Genomic DNA, 18,164 nt, shown 5'->3' on the forward strand with positions numbered 1-18,164 from the left:
CGTTAAGTGGTTCAAAACTGCATTCCACGTCCTCAAAATATTAGGGTTGATGGTGACTTCAAAACAGGGATTGAGGACTTCTCCGTTTATCCAAACACGAATCCTTTTGGCCCTGCCAAATTTTGGTTCTGCTAGTTGAAGATAATGCGGAGTAACGTGAGACATTACAAAAAATTTGGTATGAGTGGAGAATATTGGAACTTGACAGTTGAAGTATTTGAAAGTCACTTGGCACATTCCGTAACTGACAAACGATTCAACGTTGGTTGTGTCTGTGAGTACGCCCAGACGTTGAAATGGATGATCATTTCGACAGAAAAAAATGCCCTTATATTTTCATTCATATTATGTAACTGCCGCTCGGTCATGTATACAGTGCATTCATTATGTTTTTCCAGAAAAATTATGCCTAGCTGGTAGATTATGTACTTTTCAAATTGTCCGTATAACTTTCAGTTTTTAATATAAATCTGTCCTGAGTATCACCGAATAGACAGACATTGATTATTACCATAAGAAATTGTAATACTTGTTTTCACAATATATTAACGACTGATAAATTCGCCGCAGTAACGAATGTCTTGAAAAATGTACAGCCTCTCAAAAAATTTGGAAATCACAAAGAATTTCAAAATTAAGCTCAGAATGGGTGAATCGTATTTCTTATGAGATAATCATGTCTCTGACAAAACAGTTTTTGTAGTTTGTTTTTTTGCATGAAAGTCATATCATAATATGACATTGATCGATAAAAAATATTTCAAAAACCTCAATAGTGTTTTGTATTCGACTCATATGAAGAATATGGTTAAGAAGAAAATAAAAACCTAACATAAAGATGTCCTTGCTTGGTATCGTTGCTCTCTAAAGATAAAAGTGATTAAGTAGTCATCATCGATGAAGTTATTCAAAATATCGGTGAAGTTAAATACATGTGTTGTCATTCGTATCCACTTCCTCAAAATACCTGTAACGGTTGAATATCACCGGTGTCGCCAAAAGATTTTGAAAAATTTGTTATGTACATATATTAATGGGCAAAAACTTCATTGGTAATGATGCCAATTATTTTGGTCCCCCATGTCCCCTCCCGGGTTGGGTGCCCTGAAGTAGAAGCTTCCCCCCCATCTAGTTAGCGAGGAGAACCTACTACCCCACTCCATCCACCCCCGCTCTTCGAGCGGTCCTCAACTTACTGATGGGCACTTCAGCAAGATTGACATCTGACCTCTTTTTGTCGAAAACCAGCCTTTGCTGCTATTCTTTCGCGATCGGTTAAAGTGTTTTGTCGTGACAATTCCTAACTGAATGTTTGCATGGGGCCCCCCAAAAACTAACCGGCGGCTATTGTTATGAGCGTCGAGCGTTCCTCAGTGAATCTAAGGATAATTGAATCGCGGTCGAGTTGTTCTGCGGTGAACCTACTGAAAGATAATTTATCTTATTACTATGCTTACCTGAGTCGCCTAACGGCGACTCGTGGGGGTGGTCGTTGGTTTTGTTTTGTTGGCCTCAGGTGTTTATCCCTTTCTCTGAATCTGGGGTCATCCATATTCAACGCATCGTGTAGATCGCGTAGCGCTGGGTTGTAGTGCGATCTGATTATATCGAACACGCTTTCTGCGTGTTCTCTCATATACACGTCCATATATTGCGTGTCCAGGTCTAAGTCTCTGTATATAAATCTGGTGGGGATGTAGTACGGTGCGTTTACGGCGGCCTTACGCTCGCGTTCATAAACGACTGTATCTTCTTCCTGTATGTCTGTACGCACTGGCCCCAGGCAGTGCAGGCATACAGTATTATGGTCATGAGAACGGTCTTGATCATCAGCAACTTTACGTTCAACCCATGTTGCTTCTGCGTCCTATGATAGGTGCCAGGCGTTGTCCGGCGTGTCTAGCCATTCCGATTATCTGCCGTACGTAAGACTGAAATGTTAATTTCCTGTCTAAGACGACTCCCAGGTAATGTTTTGGCATTTGAGCAAAAGCACCAATTATAATTTGTTCAGCACTGCACTAAACTCTTAAACAAATCCCTCCCTATCGGGTATTTAGGTATAATTCTGTTAGATTTCGAAGGAGGTTTTTGTATACCTGACACAGTCCAGTTCAGAGTTCAGAATTTTTAATTTGAAAATCTTGAAGGTATGATTCTGCGAAGTGTTATTTTGGATTACTTGATCTTAAGCTTGATGATGTATATCGTATTATCGACTTACTATGTTTCGGTCTGGAGAAAAATGCAGTTTTTGTGTCGTCAGCGTAGAACGACTTGTACGGCTTGTCAAATCTAGGTAGAAACATGAGAATTTTTACTCTGTCTCTCTTACGCTAGTACCGTACCAGCAAAAGTACCGTACTAGCGACAAGCTGTAACTTCTGATCGCGTCCATTGCAAGAAGCAATGGGCCGAGAATGGAACCTTAAAGGACACCAATCGTGATTACAGTTTAAAAGGAAAATGGGTATCCTTCTTACCCTGTCATTCAAAATAAATAACTCATGTCTGGATTTATTAAAATTTGCACGTATCAACAGATTTCCCCGTTACTATTGAAAGTGCGGAAATAAGACTGTTCAGTATTCACACTACTAATTATTTCAACTTGGAATGTAATCAGCATTTTAGTTTAAGGTATAACCTGATTTTGAATATCTCATTTACCAGAATTCCTATTTGAATTTTTTTTATTTTCAGATTTACCCGGCAACCGAACAGGCAAGCGCGAGCAGCTATAGCTCGGCGCCTTCGACGCCGGTCAGTTCACCTCCTCCTATAGCTCCAGCCGGTTGGTTGACCACCCCTCATTCCCCCCACTACACGCAAGCTGTAAATAATACTGTCGCCCCTCAGGGATTACACATGGTGAGTTTTGAACATGTAATAATCTGGAAAGGTTGTGGATGGAAGAAACATAATTGTAGTGTCCAGAGAGACGTATTTCAATTTTTCACAAAAGAAATTTGGGAAAATCAAAGTCATCTTCCAAAAATGACAGTCAAGAAAAACAATAGATCAATCCTTGAACGAAAATTAAGGGAAAAGTTAGAATTGTGTTTCATTTACCACTTTCAATCTTTCTCAACGTTTTCATAGTTCTTTATATAATTTTCGCAAGATTAAAAAAATGTCAACCGAAAATTGAATTGGAAAGATTGAAATAATGTACGGATGATTGTTTCAGAAGGGTTATCAGTGTTTTTCATTAGATTATGATCACGGTCTTTTTGTCTCAACTTTTTATTTTTTCTAAATGACAAAGCAAAATTTTCGAAAGATTGATAATTCGATTCGGACATCATCATAATTAGTCAAATAGCTACTTTCAGAAAACAAAATCAGATGCTTTTCATGTCATAGTATTGAAGAAATATATAAATAATGACTTCAGAATCGTCATAGTCATTTCTGTCTATTTCACGTAGTATGGTTATCATTACAAATTTTAGAAATAGTATTTGTTTTCAATACAATCAGAGCAGTCTTTGCTGTCCTCCGAAAGATCTAAATCATAGCATGCGTTTGAGTTTACTCGATATTTTAATGAATTGTTGTCAGTTCGGTCCTGAAAATAAACCATGGAAAACACCATTTTTAGTTTCTATCAGGTAGGTTATTAATTTCTCAATTTTGTTAATCAGCGACACAATTGGGAGATTATGAGAAAAATAAGACAAATTAGTAACAGCTTAATTCGACTGTGAACAACGAACCAAGAATTTTTGAACCCTTAGTTGTATGTAGTGTTCATTTTTTAATTTTTTTTTTGTTTATTTTTTGCATGATTATTTTTTTTTGTTTTTGTGTGGTGAACCAGCCTGCTCCTGAAGCGCAGCGGCTAGATGACGCTATAGGTTTTTTACGAGACCATGCTGAAGTAACGGTGAGTTCGATCGGTTTTTTCCTTTCCATTTTTTCAAACCGAATATTTCATTTGGTGTTGTGTATGTAGAATGTATAATATTCTTATTTAAAATACAATATGGCTGTTACTGAAAACATACTAAAATTGTTTCTCACTTAATTGTGACATTTTCACTGAACAGTGTTTTTCAAAAACGCAACACGTGTTTTGCTATACAATGGCTTGTTTAGGCGTGTCTTTACGGCTTGGAGTAACCTTCTCTCCAGATCGAAACTAATTTTGCCTTTTCAGGTAATATTAACTCTGAAAATGTTATTTATAATGACATGAAAACTTTTAACAGGTGAATGGGCTCATTTAACAATTTTTTTTCATAGTTTGAAAGTTTATGTTTCAAATAGTACATCAGCAAAAAATCTGAATTTTCACTCTTTATCTTCCCCCTCAAATCAATTTTTGAATGTGGCGTTCACCAAAACGGGGCGAGGTCAAGCTTGACGTCACATCAGTCGACTTGGCGACAAGGAAGTGGGGGAAATACGTATGCTAGAGCCGTAGAAAGCAAGTTACGTGTTGTTTACTGCAGTGTGTCAACTGCGTGAATATGAATAGTGATAAAAAATGAAGTTACATGTATTGCGTTGTTCCAAAATGCAAGAATTCTTCAGTAACTGCACCAGGCAAAATTTTTATTTTACTGTTTTATTTTATTTTACGGAGGGCCGACTTTGTATCTGCCAAGGGGACGCATTTTTGTTTTTATAAAAAAAATTATAGTTTACTCTGAGTACTACTTTGAATGTTAGGTTGAAACAGACTTAGAAAATTACATGTATATCAAAACTATGAAAGTGGGAAAAATTATATTGAAGCCAGACGTAATTCCGCATATATTTGATTGCCAGATTGATAGACCGACTGCCCATCTAAAGCTCCACCGTTTGTTCAAAAAAAGGAAAAATAAATTTTGTTTAATACTTGTAACGAAGATATCGCTGAAAATCAAATCATGTGTGATGAAGCAGGTACACACGAAAAGACCTTTGATGTTGGAATTCGAGTTAATAAACAGGTTTTTCGAAGATCAAAAGCTAAACAGACCGTAAATATTATATACCACCGAAAAAGAAATCGTTCTAAAGAATTAGAAAATACAGAAAGTATTGGAAAAAATTACTACTAAGTTCCCCGAGGACAGTGAGAGTTTGAGTACATCAGACATGACTTCTGTTGATACATCATCAGATTCTACTTTGTCTGGAATATTAGTTGAAAACTGGAATTCGAAAAACAATATTGAGCGAAGATCTCTTTATTTCTTAGAGAAAAATCCGAAATTATGTCTTGGAATCCCAAGGTACTCTTTATTTATTATAGAACTTTCGTCTCAAAAATGCCAGTTACACAGAATTGATTTATACATTACTATGAAGAAAATTAAATTGAATTAACGATAGCAGCGATTCATAATCTCCAACTACAGACCCGGTTGCCACCGCTCGAAGCTCGTTTGCCTGGTGTGACGTCAATATGTAACCACGGGCGATCTCACATTTTTAATTACTCTTGCTCAGTTGTTAATTGACATATAAACCAGAAGACTTTGTGGGATACTTGGGAGATGATTTACTTTTATAATATATAATTTTCAATAAAAAACTAAATTACCCCAGTATAAAAAGCCATACTATGAAACTATTGACTCTGAGCGCTAATTTTGGTCCATGGCGATTCACGATATATATATATATATATAGTATATTTTATTGAAATTGGCTTGTCTGAAGAATTTTCATGTGGATTTGCCTGACGAAGTGCCTGTCATCGTACTTATAAAGTGCGCAAATGAACTCCCGCCAGTATTTTGCAGGCTTTTCAACCTGTCTTACAAGAAGGGGGTTTTTCCTTCCTGTTGGAAGATTGCTCGCGTTCAGCCTATTCCCAAAAAGGGCAAGAAAAATCTTCCAAACAACTATAGACTGGACGCTTTGCTATCAGTGATGTCAAAAATCATGGAGAAAGTTGTAAACCACCATATCCTCAAATATTTGAAAGGCTTCAACATCTTTAGCGATCATCAATATTGCTTTCGGAAACAAAGATCAACAGACGACCTTTGGAATAACGCAATCGAGAAACATGAAGAGTCAAGAGCTGTTGCGCTTGATATTTCCAAGGCCTTTGATCGTGTGTAGCATTAGGGTTTGCTGGCCAAACTTCGATGCTATGGCTTGTCGGGTCATTTTTGTGTATGACTCTTCAGCTTCCTGAAAGAACGTTTCTTGCAAGTGGCCGTCGATGGATATCTCTCGAATACTTTCACCATCAACGCTGTTGTTCTCCAGGGATCCATATTATCTCCAACCCTCTTTTTATTGTATATCAACGACTTATTGGATAAAACCAAGAATCCAATATATTGCTCTGCTGACGAAAGCACACTTGTTTCGTCATTACATTTGCATTCCAGGACATCGGCTGCGGATGCACATCTTCACCGGCAGAAGGAGGTTGCATATCTTAATGAGGAACTAGAAGTAATTTCGAATTAGGGTGAAAGTAACCAGGTTCAATTCAATGCTACAAAAACCCAGGCATTGGTGTTCTCCAAAAAGATAATTGTTTCCGAACCGGATATAATAATATCAGGTCAGACAATTCCGCTTCCTGCTTCGATAAGTTTGTTGGGGTGTTCAATTGACTCGGCACATTTGATTCTACCAAGAGCGATACATATCAGAAAAACGCGACGGACTGTGGCTGCTCATCGTTTTGAGGTTCAACTCAGTACACCTCGAACTTCACTGTTTAAGAACTCTTTCATTTGGAGAACGGCGTTTATGTGGAATAAACCTCCTGAGAACGTTTTTCCAAATGGATTTAGTCTCCAGCGACTCAAACCCAATGTGAATCACTACTTTCGCACAGGCACAGCGCTAAGAGCGCCTTAGGATTTTCCTGTAGTGCTTGAGTTTTGTCCTTAAAAAAAATTGGAATACAAATTTACTATTTGAAACTTTCTAGAAACTTGAAGTAAAGATTTTTTTAATGTTATTGCAACAAAGATAGAGCTTTTTCACGCTACTGTATAGCAAAACACGTGTCGCGGTTTTGTGAACTGTCAAGAGAAAAACATTAAAGTGTTTTTTGAATACGTTATAATGGATTTTCAAGTATCGGTCAGTTGTATCATATTTCTCTTAAAGATGAAGCTGATGGCTACCAAAAAAAAATTAAATGCATTTTTCAAACAATTTGAAAGAAAGTAATTGTGCTAAAAGTGATTTGATTGTGGCTATTGTGGATATGTCATTTATGAATTTGACTATAACTTTCACTTCTCAATTACTTTCTCAATTACATTTTGTATTTTTTCAAAAAAGGGATTCTTGAAAAAGTTTAATATATTTTTTTATCTTTCCTGTATGCTGTTGACGTTCCCGCTCTAAGTGCATCTAATACGGCTACCAAATATGCACTAACTTTTGGCAGTATTCAAATTTTGGTTGTGCCAATATTATGTTGTTTCAAAAGTTGTCCGTTTTTATGAGTCTACTTTGAATTGTATTATCACACTGAATTGTAATATCACAATGAATACTCATTGTAATATCACAATATCACGATTCAATCAAAATGATCGCCATTTGAATCATTGCACTTTTGCCAACGTAACACAAGCACCGATTAATTCCGTCAGCATAAAAATTGTGTGCTCGGGATTCGATCAAGTCGAGGAATGCCGTTTTTGCCTGGTCGTGATTGGCGAAAGTTCTACCGCGGTGGTGATAAAGTTATCGAAGATACTAGTCGGTTGGCGAGAGGTTTAGAGAGTACGGTGGGCGAGGCAGAAATTTAAAGTTCAATTCATTTAGTTTTTGGACGGTGATTTGTGAAACGGATCGGACTTCTTCTGTTGACCAGTGCTGGCTGCTACTGACGCAATTTTTGGTACATTTCGTCGATTTCCTCACAATAGGACTTTTCATCACACTAAGATCCGATCCAAAAGAGATCATCGTTTTTTGCGGAAAAGCAAAGAAGTATAGGCTGTTCACGTTAAGAAGAGAATGACGTCACAAGATGACAAGTTACAGCGTTGCCAACATGTGCACCATTTCGAACTTTCCAATTTTTTTGTAGTTGATTTGTTTTATTGCTATTAATTAACCTTACTTACTATCAACTCACTTAGTTGAAATACAATTATAGGGGCATTTCACCTTTTTTCTTCATAATAAGTAATGAAGAAGAAAATATTTTATTTAAATTCGTTTAATTGTATATATTTTTTGAATACAACTCGTCATCATCATCGTCATACGTCATTATCGGAATCGAAATTTATTATGAGAGGCTGAACATCTTCCCTGTCAAACACAACTTCTCTGTCCCAATATAAGTTTATGTTTTGTTCGGTATATCCAATAGTTTCAGCTCATACATCATGCGTAGCTTTGTCTATAGCTTCTTTTCGTATAGCCCAGGATTTGTCAGCTGAAGTGCCATCTCTTCCCACATTATCCCTGTAAATTTTTTTTGTTATTTCCCAAATATGTTCGATGGGATTAAACATGCAGTGATACGGTGGAAGACGAAGTACTTGATGCCCATATTTTTCTGCAAGCATATCAGCTTCATATATAGGTGGTGGTTTATTCCTACAAGGTAAATTTATAATGAATAACAATCTCATTCACTTTACAACTAATTCCACCAGTTGTGGTTTGAGAAAAGTATTTTCGAAGAGAATGTTATTGTTTGATAACCATTCTTGGATATCAGCTCTCTTCAATGCTGTTGTTGGGGCTTTATTAATAACAGTGCTGTGATTACTTGCATTATCCATGACTATAACTGAAGGCTCTTCTAAATTTATTAATAGTTGGTATTCAAACCAATGCAGAAGACTTTGTTGGTTCATTTCTCCGTGGTAATCACAATTCTTTGTTTTTGAACAGCAGTTAGTGGAAGTAAAGGTCCTTCATTCTCACGTTCTCCTCTCAGTTCTTCTTCCGTCTCAAGTACCAACCAGTATCGAACAGTGCATTTATAAACACTATCATTGCCAAATTCCTGGTTAATTTCACGGACTGTTCCAGCAGCGGTTTGGTTCGATTTTAATTCGTAACGACATCATATAGTAATAAACGGAAAAAAGAAAAAAAATTAAAATTTCGAAAAACAAATGAACAGCATCAATGTACAGTACAAAATTCTCTATCGATCAATATATACCATGACACAGAAGAATAAATATTTATTGAGGTATGGAGCTACAAAATCACATGACATCAAAACGGACAATATTTTTGGACCTAACCTAATAATAAATTCATTCATAGCAAACTTTATGGACCACCACATTGTATATTATTGAAACAAGTAACAACATTAAAGTATTTATTTGGTCTCGTCAATAATTCTACGGAGCCGTTGAATTTTCATCAAATTTGTAAAAAATTGTGTTTTCTCAGTTTCCATAACAATGTATTTGGTTTTAGCTTGGTTTCATTAAAAATACCGCCTCAAAGTTTTATACTCCTAATTAATTTGGAATTAATGACTTACTTTACCAATTTCTCATTGACTTTAGGATTATCGATAATGTAGAACATGAAAAATAACTGATCATGCAAAATAATTGTTGACTCTAACCGCTAGTGTAAAAATTGAAAAAAAAACATATATTTCATGTTTTACAGCTTCAATCGGATTAGATTAGGTATAACTTAATTGACTTTTCATTAGCTTTTTTTTTCTGAATGAAACTGAGTTACTTACATATAAATATTGATTCTAAAAATAATAGTCAACTTTATGATTTGCTGAAGTCGGTTGAAAGACATCTTCATGCTCATATTGAAGATCATCTCAGTTGGTCTGTAGGTAAACAAAACATTCTACTTTCATTACCGAGTTTTATTATTTCTTTACAGGGTACTCGTATGGAAGAAAGACTGGACGATGCTATAAATGTCTTGAGGAACCATGCAGAACCATTAGGTCTAGTAGGACAGCTTCCAAACAGTCTTGCACACCAGATGTCACAGCTTGGGTATCCCGCACCATCCCCAGCAGACCCACACCTGCCAGATACAATCAAAGTTGAACGACCTATATACAACACAAGTAAGTTGCAAGGGTTATTAGAAGAAGAGAAACCATTGACGGGGTTGAAATATTCGAATCAAATAATTTGAATTGCAATATGAATTCAAGACTTGAATTAGATGATTTTTTCAATTTAAAGATTGTGGTTGAACACCCTTCCGCTATTGCAGACCCACCTATTTGCCCATCATTTTGCAAATTCTGCTAAAGGTGCTATTCCGACACACTTAGGTCAAAATTCAACATTACCTTGTAAAACCAGTACAAATAATATTATTGTACAATCATTTGAGAACGAACCGATTACTGAAGCTGAAATTCATGCTGCATTGAAGTTAATGAAAAATAAAAATGCGAGTGGAATCAGATGACCTATTATTACCAGTTGTTAAACATATATTTGTCATTATTGTAATTCCCTTAATTTATATAATGAATCAATCTTAAATGCTAGGATAATTTCCAAAACAGTTCAAGAAAGCCTTAGTTATTCCTTTTTTAAAAGATGAAATAGAAATGACCTGAATAACTACCGACAAATTTCATTACTTTGTTCACTTTCAGAACTGTATGAAAGAGTAATGGCTACTAAACTTTATCCATCCAACAAAGTAACCCAAACAAAGATAGATGCATGATCAGAGCATGATCATCACGCACATTCGCATCTATTGGGTAAAATAAACAAGCCTCCTTACGGTGGCCAATCAGAGTTAACCGCAATCGGCTGGCTGAATTTATTGTTACTGTGTCAGAGTGATCAGTTACTTTTTAACGCCTGTGGTGTGTATTTTATAGTTTAAAATTTATATGTCAAGTATTGATACGGCCGCTACCACCTAAAAAAAATATTGTATACCCAGCCGCATATTATTAAAAAAAAATGGTCGTTGCTTAGTGTGACATGATAATGTTTTGGAGCACTCGTTAGCTTAGATGAACAGAGTATAGAATAGTGAATTACTTAGAGTCAAATAATTTACTATGTAATAGTCAACATGGATTTAGGAAAGATTGTTCCATAGAAATAGCAGCCTGTGATTATCTCAATAACATATACTCCGAAGTTGATGACAATGTAATAAGTATATTTTTTGATCTGACAATGGCATTTGACCACCAGATTTTCTATATATAAAGTTAGAGAGGATTGGGTTTCCATGTAACATACTGACATAGTCAAAGTCCTATATGAGTGGTTGGCATTTGACAGTCAAATACAACATGCAGAACTCTTATAATAACTTTTATGCCTATCAACAACAAAGTTAACATGCTAAACAGCTGAAACTGTGGACATATGTTCAAGAAGAATGTACCAACATAAAAAAACGCTGATCTAATGCACGCAGCCTGCAAAATTTGAACATTTACCTTTTTTTTAACAGCCCACGTATGTTCATTTATCTGTGACAAACAAAAATGAATAAAAATATTTCTGTTGATTAGTAAAAAACAATTTCATTTCATAGAAACTGCTACTATAAGTTAAATTAAATGATTTCATTTACAAATTTAATGTCAAGCTCAATGAATATACATACAAATTGAATCATTATGCCGAAGGTGATATCTCTTTTTTTTATTTGAATTGTACGAAAGGCACGATGCAAAGTAAACAGGAAATTGTCAAATAAAAATTCAGATCTCATATTCAGAAATAAACAAACGAAAAATTTGAAATTCCCCACCATCACGAATGAAACCATTCAAGGTTTTTTAGACCCCTCCATGAAGACACTAAAAAAAGCTTAGATGATGAAAGAAAACTATGTTCTAAGATTTCTTATGATCCAAAAAAATCTTTTGAAGAACATAACAATTGTTATCATTTCTCTAATTTTAACTCTATTACTTTAGTCTTTCTCACTAAACATTCAGTCCCTTCGGGACAAATTGGATGAACTTTTTATATTTTTAAGTGACTTGATTTTCCTACAATAGTCTTGCTTACGGAACATTGGTGTAATAAGCTCGGACCAATAAGCATTCCTGACTACACTGTAATATCTAAATACTCCAGAAACTGTTCTAATCATGGAGGAATTTGGCTCTTAGTGAATTGACTTTCGTTCAAGTTGATAAGTTCCAAGACTTGTCTGAAGACAAATCGTTTGAGTTTTCCGTCTGCTACAGTAAAAAAAATAATCTGTACATTTTATGTTTTTACCGTTCACCTTCTGCTGATGTAGATATATTTTTCAATAACCTAAGCTATTTATTATCCGAGTTATCTGTCAACGCATCTATATTATTGACTGGTGATTTTAACATAAATTATAACAATGAGGATTCGACAGACTTACTCAAAAATGTATTTCTAACTTTTGACTTGAATATGCACGTTGATTCAGATACTCGTGTTTCCCAATTCTCTAGCTCTTGTATCAACTATGTTTGTAGCAATTTTGATGTACAGAACGTATCATGCTCAATGATACCATCAGGTTTATCAGATCACGAAGCTATTACTTGTTCTGTACGTCTTGACTCATTAAGTACACAACGTAAACTTAAGTTTGGTTTTATCAGAATTGTCTAAAGATTAACTGGAAAGGTATGCTGTCTCAAAGTGAACCTATCCTCGCATTTCACAACGCGCTATTGAAGTATTTAATAAATCATTCCCCATGCAAAAAATCAAAGTCGAAAAAAGAAAATCATGGATTACAACAGTACTGAAAATTTCTTCGAAAAATTTAAGTACACTGCAAAACATACGAAAATGTACTGACAATCTTTACTTCCAGGACTTCTTCAATAACTACCGCAGAATATATAGATCCACTATTAAGACAGCGAAGGAAATCCATTATGATAACCAAATCGGTAAATCGACTAATAAAATGAAACAAGCATGGTTTGCTATCAGTGATATTACGGAAAAATTAAAAAAACATGTGGGAATATCACTTAGTCCTGATAAAATCAATGATTATTATTATTCGATCGCAAAAAATCTTAGTGAGAATATAGTGGTACCTTACGATCACTTAAAAAATCTTGAAGATGTCAGAATTGAGGATAATCTAACATTATACGATACAAGTATTAGTGAATTACTAGAAATTTTGAGGAATATAAAGAATAAAAATGCAACTGGATATGATGGAATCTCCATAAAAATTATTCAAAATCTTCCAATTGAGGCACTGCAAACATTGCTATCTCTAATCAACACTTCTTTCCACAACGGAATTTTTTCTGATTTTCTGAAAATATCCGTTGTCCTTCCATTATATAAAGGTGGAGATTCAGATGATCCCGCGAATCTTCGTCCGATCTCTCTCATTCCAACTATAGCCAAAGTTATCGAAAAACTTGTGAAAATACGTCTGACAATTTTCCTAAAACACAACAATATTTTAAAAGAAAGCCAGTTCGGTTTTTAAAGCAATAAAAACACGCACGATGACATCTTTTCGTTTCTTTATGATATTTACTACAAGTTTAATTCTGGTAGTGTAGCAGCTGCGGTCTTTTGTGATCTTTCTAAGGCGTTTGATTGCGTTGATCATAAGATCTTGCTAAGAAAAATTCACCAATACGGCTTCAGAGAATCGACGCTCAAATGGTTTGAATCCTACCTTTCAGGAAGGAATCAAATGGCAAGAACAGCATGACTTTCAGGAAAAAAAGGGGGGGAAATTTTGTGTGGTGTTCCACAAGGATCAGTTTTGGGACCCATCTTATTCTTATTATATGTCAATGACATTGCAAATTTGATCATTTCTGTAAATTTCACTCTTTTCGCTGATACGACGATATTGTGGAACAACAAAAACTCAAATGATTTACACAATGCAATATCTATTGATATGAAAACAATTAAGGAGGGGTGTGATGCTAATTTGCTATCCTTCAATATCACTAAAACAAACATTTTATCATGACCTATTTACCTATTTATGATGACCTATTTATCATGACCTATTTATGATGACCTGTTATTCGGTGATAACTTAGTCATCAGGAACGAGACTCAATCTAAATTTCTAGGTATTCACATTGACAACAAGCTCAAATTTATTGAGCATATTAAATAACTTAAAAGTAAAATTTGTTCTGGATGTTATGCAGTGAGAGTAACTTCAATAAATTTGGTTATCAAAACTGCCAGAACGGTGTATTACGCCCTCGTTGAATCCCACCTACGTTATGGAATACCGTTTTGGGGATTATGCAATTCATCAGCACTTCTGTCTGTATTAGTACTGCAGAAACGGGCTATCAGGTATATGTGTAAAATTAAACCTCGTGATTCATGCAGACACAAATTCGCTGAACAAAAGATTTTAACAGTGATTGCTTTGTTCATTTTGGAAACGGTTTGCCTCATTTACAAAAATATGTCCCTATTTGAGGCTACATGCATTTTTATAGCACCCGTTCTACCGCGTTGAAATTGCCAATTCCTATAACAAAATTGGTCAGGAATTCTATTTATTACAATGGGGTCAAGATGTTTAATCACTTGCCGTCAGATATAAGACAGGCAAATTTGACCAACAAAATGTTTAGAATAAAAGTAAAAACATTTCTGGCTGATAGACCCTATTATAATTTGCAAGAGTTCTACAATGATAAATTTACGTGACAAAATGTGCATATTTGAATTCAGGTTATATAAGATTTTTGTTTTGATATAAATGTTTGTTTGTCTGGTTCAATGGGTGTGTTTATTTTTATTATATTATATATAATTATATATATGTTTATAAGTCTATCATCTAAGTGTTGATAATATGTTTAAACAAGTCTGTACACAACCATGTTGAGACAAAATTTCGATATTAAACTATAGTGTATGTTCTAACTTTACTTTTTTGTAGGCGTTTTTATACATACTCACATTTTATATTTCTATACTTACATTTGTATGTACTTTTCACAAGCTTTGTCCACAAGATTTATTCTTAATGACAATAAAGTATATTATTATTATTATTATTATTATAGTAGAACATGGCTCTAGGCAACTGGTTGTTGCAATTCTTTCATAATCTACCACCAAAAACCAATGTTCAACATATTTTCTTAATGGAATGAGAATTTGGAAAAGTGTCAAAAAAAATTATATACCTATTTGCATAGGTTTTTATAGGTACCCATATCTATATTATGTATGGATACTTCAAAACCATTAAAAAAATATTTTTGCATTTATCATGCATAGATTAGAAGATGCATATATTCTAAACTTTGTAAATGTTTTTTTCTTTTAAAGAAAAGCGCAAAGAACCTCCAGACAGTGATTCAAAACCATCGAGTTCCGTAGAGAGTATAGTACAAAACACCAGCGGGCCTCCTCAGAAAGCAACAAAACGGTCAAGGAGATAGTAAGTTCAATTGTTCTGTTTTTTATTCAACTCTGTAGTATTTTTCCTAAAAACTATGGCAAAGTTGTTGAACTAGGCAGTATTACGAATCTTTGAAATCAGTCATTTTCGAATTACTAAATCGATTTAAATTTTTTCAAATTTTATTTGCTGAACTATATGTGCCCTTGAATATGTGACAAGTTGTTCATATACCTTGTCATAGTTTCGATATTTTCTATCATTACCAATTGTTCAAGTAGTTGTTCAAGTAACGCCGATGAAGATGAAATTGATGACCCCAGCAACAAGGCCGTACGCGAGAAAGAGCGTAGACAGGCAAACAATGTCCGTGAACGGTATGTAAAAAACCTTTCAACTAAATTGATTTTCACCTTCAAAATCCTAGTTACTCAAATTTCCTACAACAGTTCCTCTATTCGTTTAAATCCAATAGATAACGTTGAAGAACTGTTGAATATTGAACAAAGAAAAACATAAATTTCTTTGATAGTGTTTCGTGATTTTTTTCAACACTTCATCAAAACTCGTGCGTGAATTATAGAACAGAGTACCAAGTCTGGTGTTTATTGTGCATTTTCAATGCATGGGTCGTATGTAATGAATGGCAATTGAATAGAATTATATAAATAAAATTAAGCTAGAAGTCATACTGTTGGGAAGACTTTGCTCTGTACTCTTTCCCAGTTGTAAAAGTAATAAATGCTCATTATAAATGCAAAATGCTGACAAAGAGCTCAAACAAAATTTTGTGATTTTCCTTTGATTTGCCACACTTGGTATAGGCGTATTTAAGATACTCAATATTACCCTATTTTTATACAAATTGAAGGGTTAAATTTTTAGGAGTGATTCATTTTTGGGAAAGAACGTTTTTGGCTTTCTACTACTCCGTCTTGATACAAAAAAATGTGGAAATCTTCCAAAAAAGAAAGGAAGCAATTAATTTTAAAAGAAGTAACTCTATTGATAGATGTGTAGATCATGCAAAGAAGTAACTTTCAGACACAAACTGGAAGAAAGAAGACCTCCTGAAACAGCTCCTTTCAGATAAACATTGAATTACATGAAAGAAAAATTCTTTTGAAACAAATACTTTTATATGAAGACTGAATTATATAAAAAACACTCTCCTCTACTCAATTTTTATTCCAAACATTCGTTATGGAATTGAATCAGATATCATTCACAGAATTTCTACACAATATACTATATGAAAAGTAAGTGAAATCAACATCAACAAGCACAGTTTTTCTTCCTATATTGTTTTGGTGATTTCTGGACAGTTTAATTTTTTTCTCCAATTTTTGAATTTATATGTCAATGATTTCCATCAGAGTATCAACGGGGTACAAGGATTTTGGTGTATGAGAACGTCATATACATTAAGAATAATGATATTTTCGTTAACAGAACAAGCATATTTGCTCATTCATTTTACTGAAGAGTGAACTGAAGTAGCCATTTTAATTCACACACTAAGTATAATTTACTAATAATAACACTGCGCAAGTGTTTTATCAATAATTTATATTCTACAGGTAATAAAGTACCTATTTGAAACATCGTTAGATCGTATCGCATCATGACGTCCAGTGGCGTAACTACAGGGTGGCAAGTCGGCAAAATGCCACGAGCACCCAGCCGGAAGGGGCCCCCAGTCAGAGGAGAACTCCAAACATTTATTATTTATTATACATGTTACGCGAGCACTCAAGTAGTTAGCAGTTTATAGTTGTAAGAATTGGGTGTTTGTTCCAAATGAGGATATGTTTAATTAGTCAATTGTGAAAATAAGTTGACAATGTATACTCGGTTAGAATTTTATTCTGATATTTAAAATAATTTATAAGATAACAGTCATTTTAATTTTCAATCTACCTATAAAAATGATCATTTACATCGTCGGTAGGTATCGGTAGTACCTATTTGAAAAGCACAAATCACTATTTTGACAAAATATAACCACCGAAACTATTCACCTATGTTCATCGTTATTTCAATAATTACAAAATTGGACGCTTGAATTAGGCATTGAACAAAAAGGTGGACTTTCGTTATATACATTTTTTCGGCCGCTTCTTTGGCATTTCTTAGCAATCAGATTTTTCATTTAATAAAAACTATAGTATTATTACAAACTGTTCACGGTGTTGTTCTAGAAAGTATCAGACTGGAAGCGAAAAATGTAAGCGAAAGAAGGAGTCTGAAGAACAAAATAAAAAGATACCTAAAATACATCAGTACTTTAAGGATCAAGATAGTATACAAGAAGAATCAAATGAACAGCGCATGGGAAGGGCAGAAAATGATGTCGTCATAAGTGACAATATCGCAGAGCCCGATAACAGTGAACATTTAGATTCAGAGCAATCACAACCGGTACGAGCAAATCTTCAAACGAATCATTTTTGGATATAGTAAAGTTGGAATCTTTACCGTACTTTACTGATAAAGGTAACTTCAAAGAACTCAATGTAAAACGGTTTGTGATCGAAATCGAACCCTGTGAACCAAAAGGCCCTTTTTTAAGCAATAGAAACAAAATACCTTTCTTGGATATATATTATTGCAATATTACTAAATCTGGCGTGAAGTTAGAACGTACGTGGCCGTACTTTTCTCTATTGCCTCAAAAAGCATTTTGTGAACCATGTTGGTTATTCACAAATAAGGCATCTAAAAATATGCAACATATTTGGATGGAAGGCTATGATGATTGGAAACATTGAATTTCCTAAGACTCGTTAGATGAATTTGTGAGGATGAACGTCTCTTAGAACCTGAAAGCTTGTTTGAAGTGAACGTATTCTATCGTGTATTAGACATAATCATTAATC

General features: G+C 34.5%; 1 protein-coding gene across 8 annotated transcripts in view; it reads left to right on the plus strand.

Annotated features, from left to right (window-relative positions):
• The window catches only part of da (transcription factor daughterless), a 172,237-nt gene that overhangs the window by 143,983 nt on the left and 10,090 nt on the right, over positions 1-18,164 (plus strand). For 4 of the 8 annotated variants that reach the window (XM_023155984.2, XM_023155990.2, XM_023155993.2 and 1 more), the window contains 5 exons: positions 2,704-2,871; positions 3,824-3,889; positions 9,811-10,003; positions 15,213-15,324; positions 15,564-15,662. In XM_023155984.2, coding sequence (XP_023011752.1) covers positions 2,704-2,871; positions 3,824-3,889; positions 9,811-10,003; positions 15,213-15,324; positions 15,564-15,662 — 638 coding nt within the window. The remainder of the gene's footprint in view (positions 1-2,703; positions 2,872-3,823; positions 3,890-9,810; positions 10,004-15,212; positions 15,325-15,563; positions 15,663-18,164) is intronic. The other 4 variants (XM_023155986.2, XM_023155991.2, XM_023155987.2 and 1 more) reach the window with 3 other exon arrangements.

This window comes from Leptinotarsa decemlineata, unplaced genomic scaffold (assembly GCF_025532065.1).
Source record: "Leptinotarsa decemlineata unplaced genomic scaffold, Ldec_3_MD MMD2_tig00026299_RagTag_RagTag, whole genome shotgun sequence".
In the NCBI taxonomy this organism is placed as follows: domain Eukaryota; kingdom Metazoa; phylum Arthropoda; class Insecta; order Coleoptera; family Chrysomelidae; genus Leptinotarsa; species Leptinotarsa decemlineata.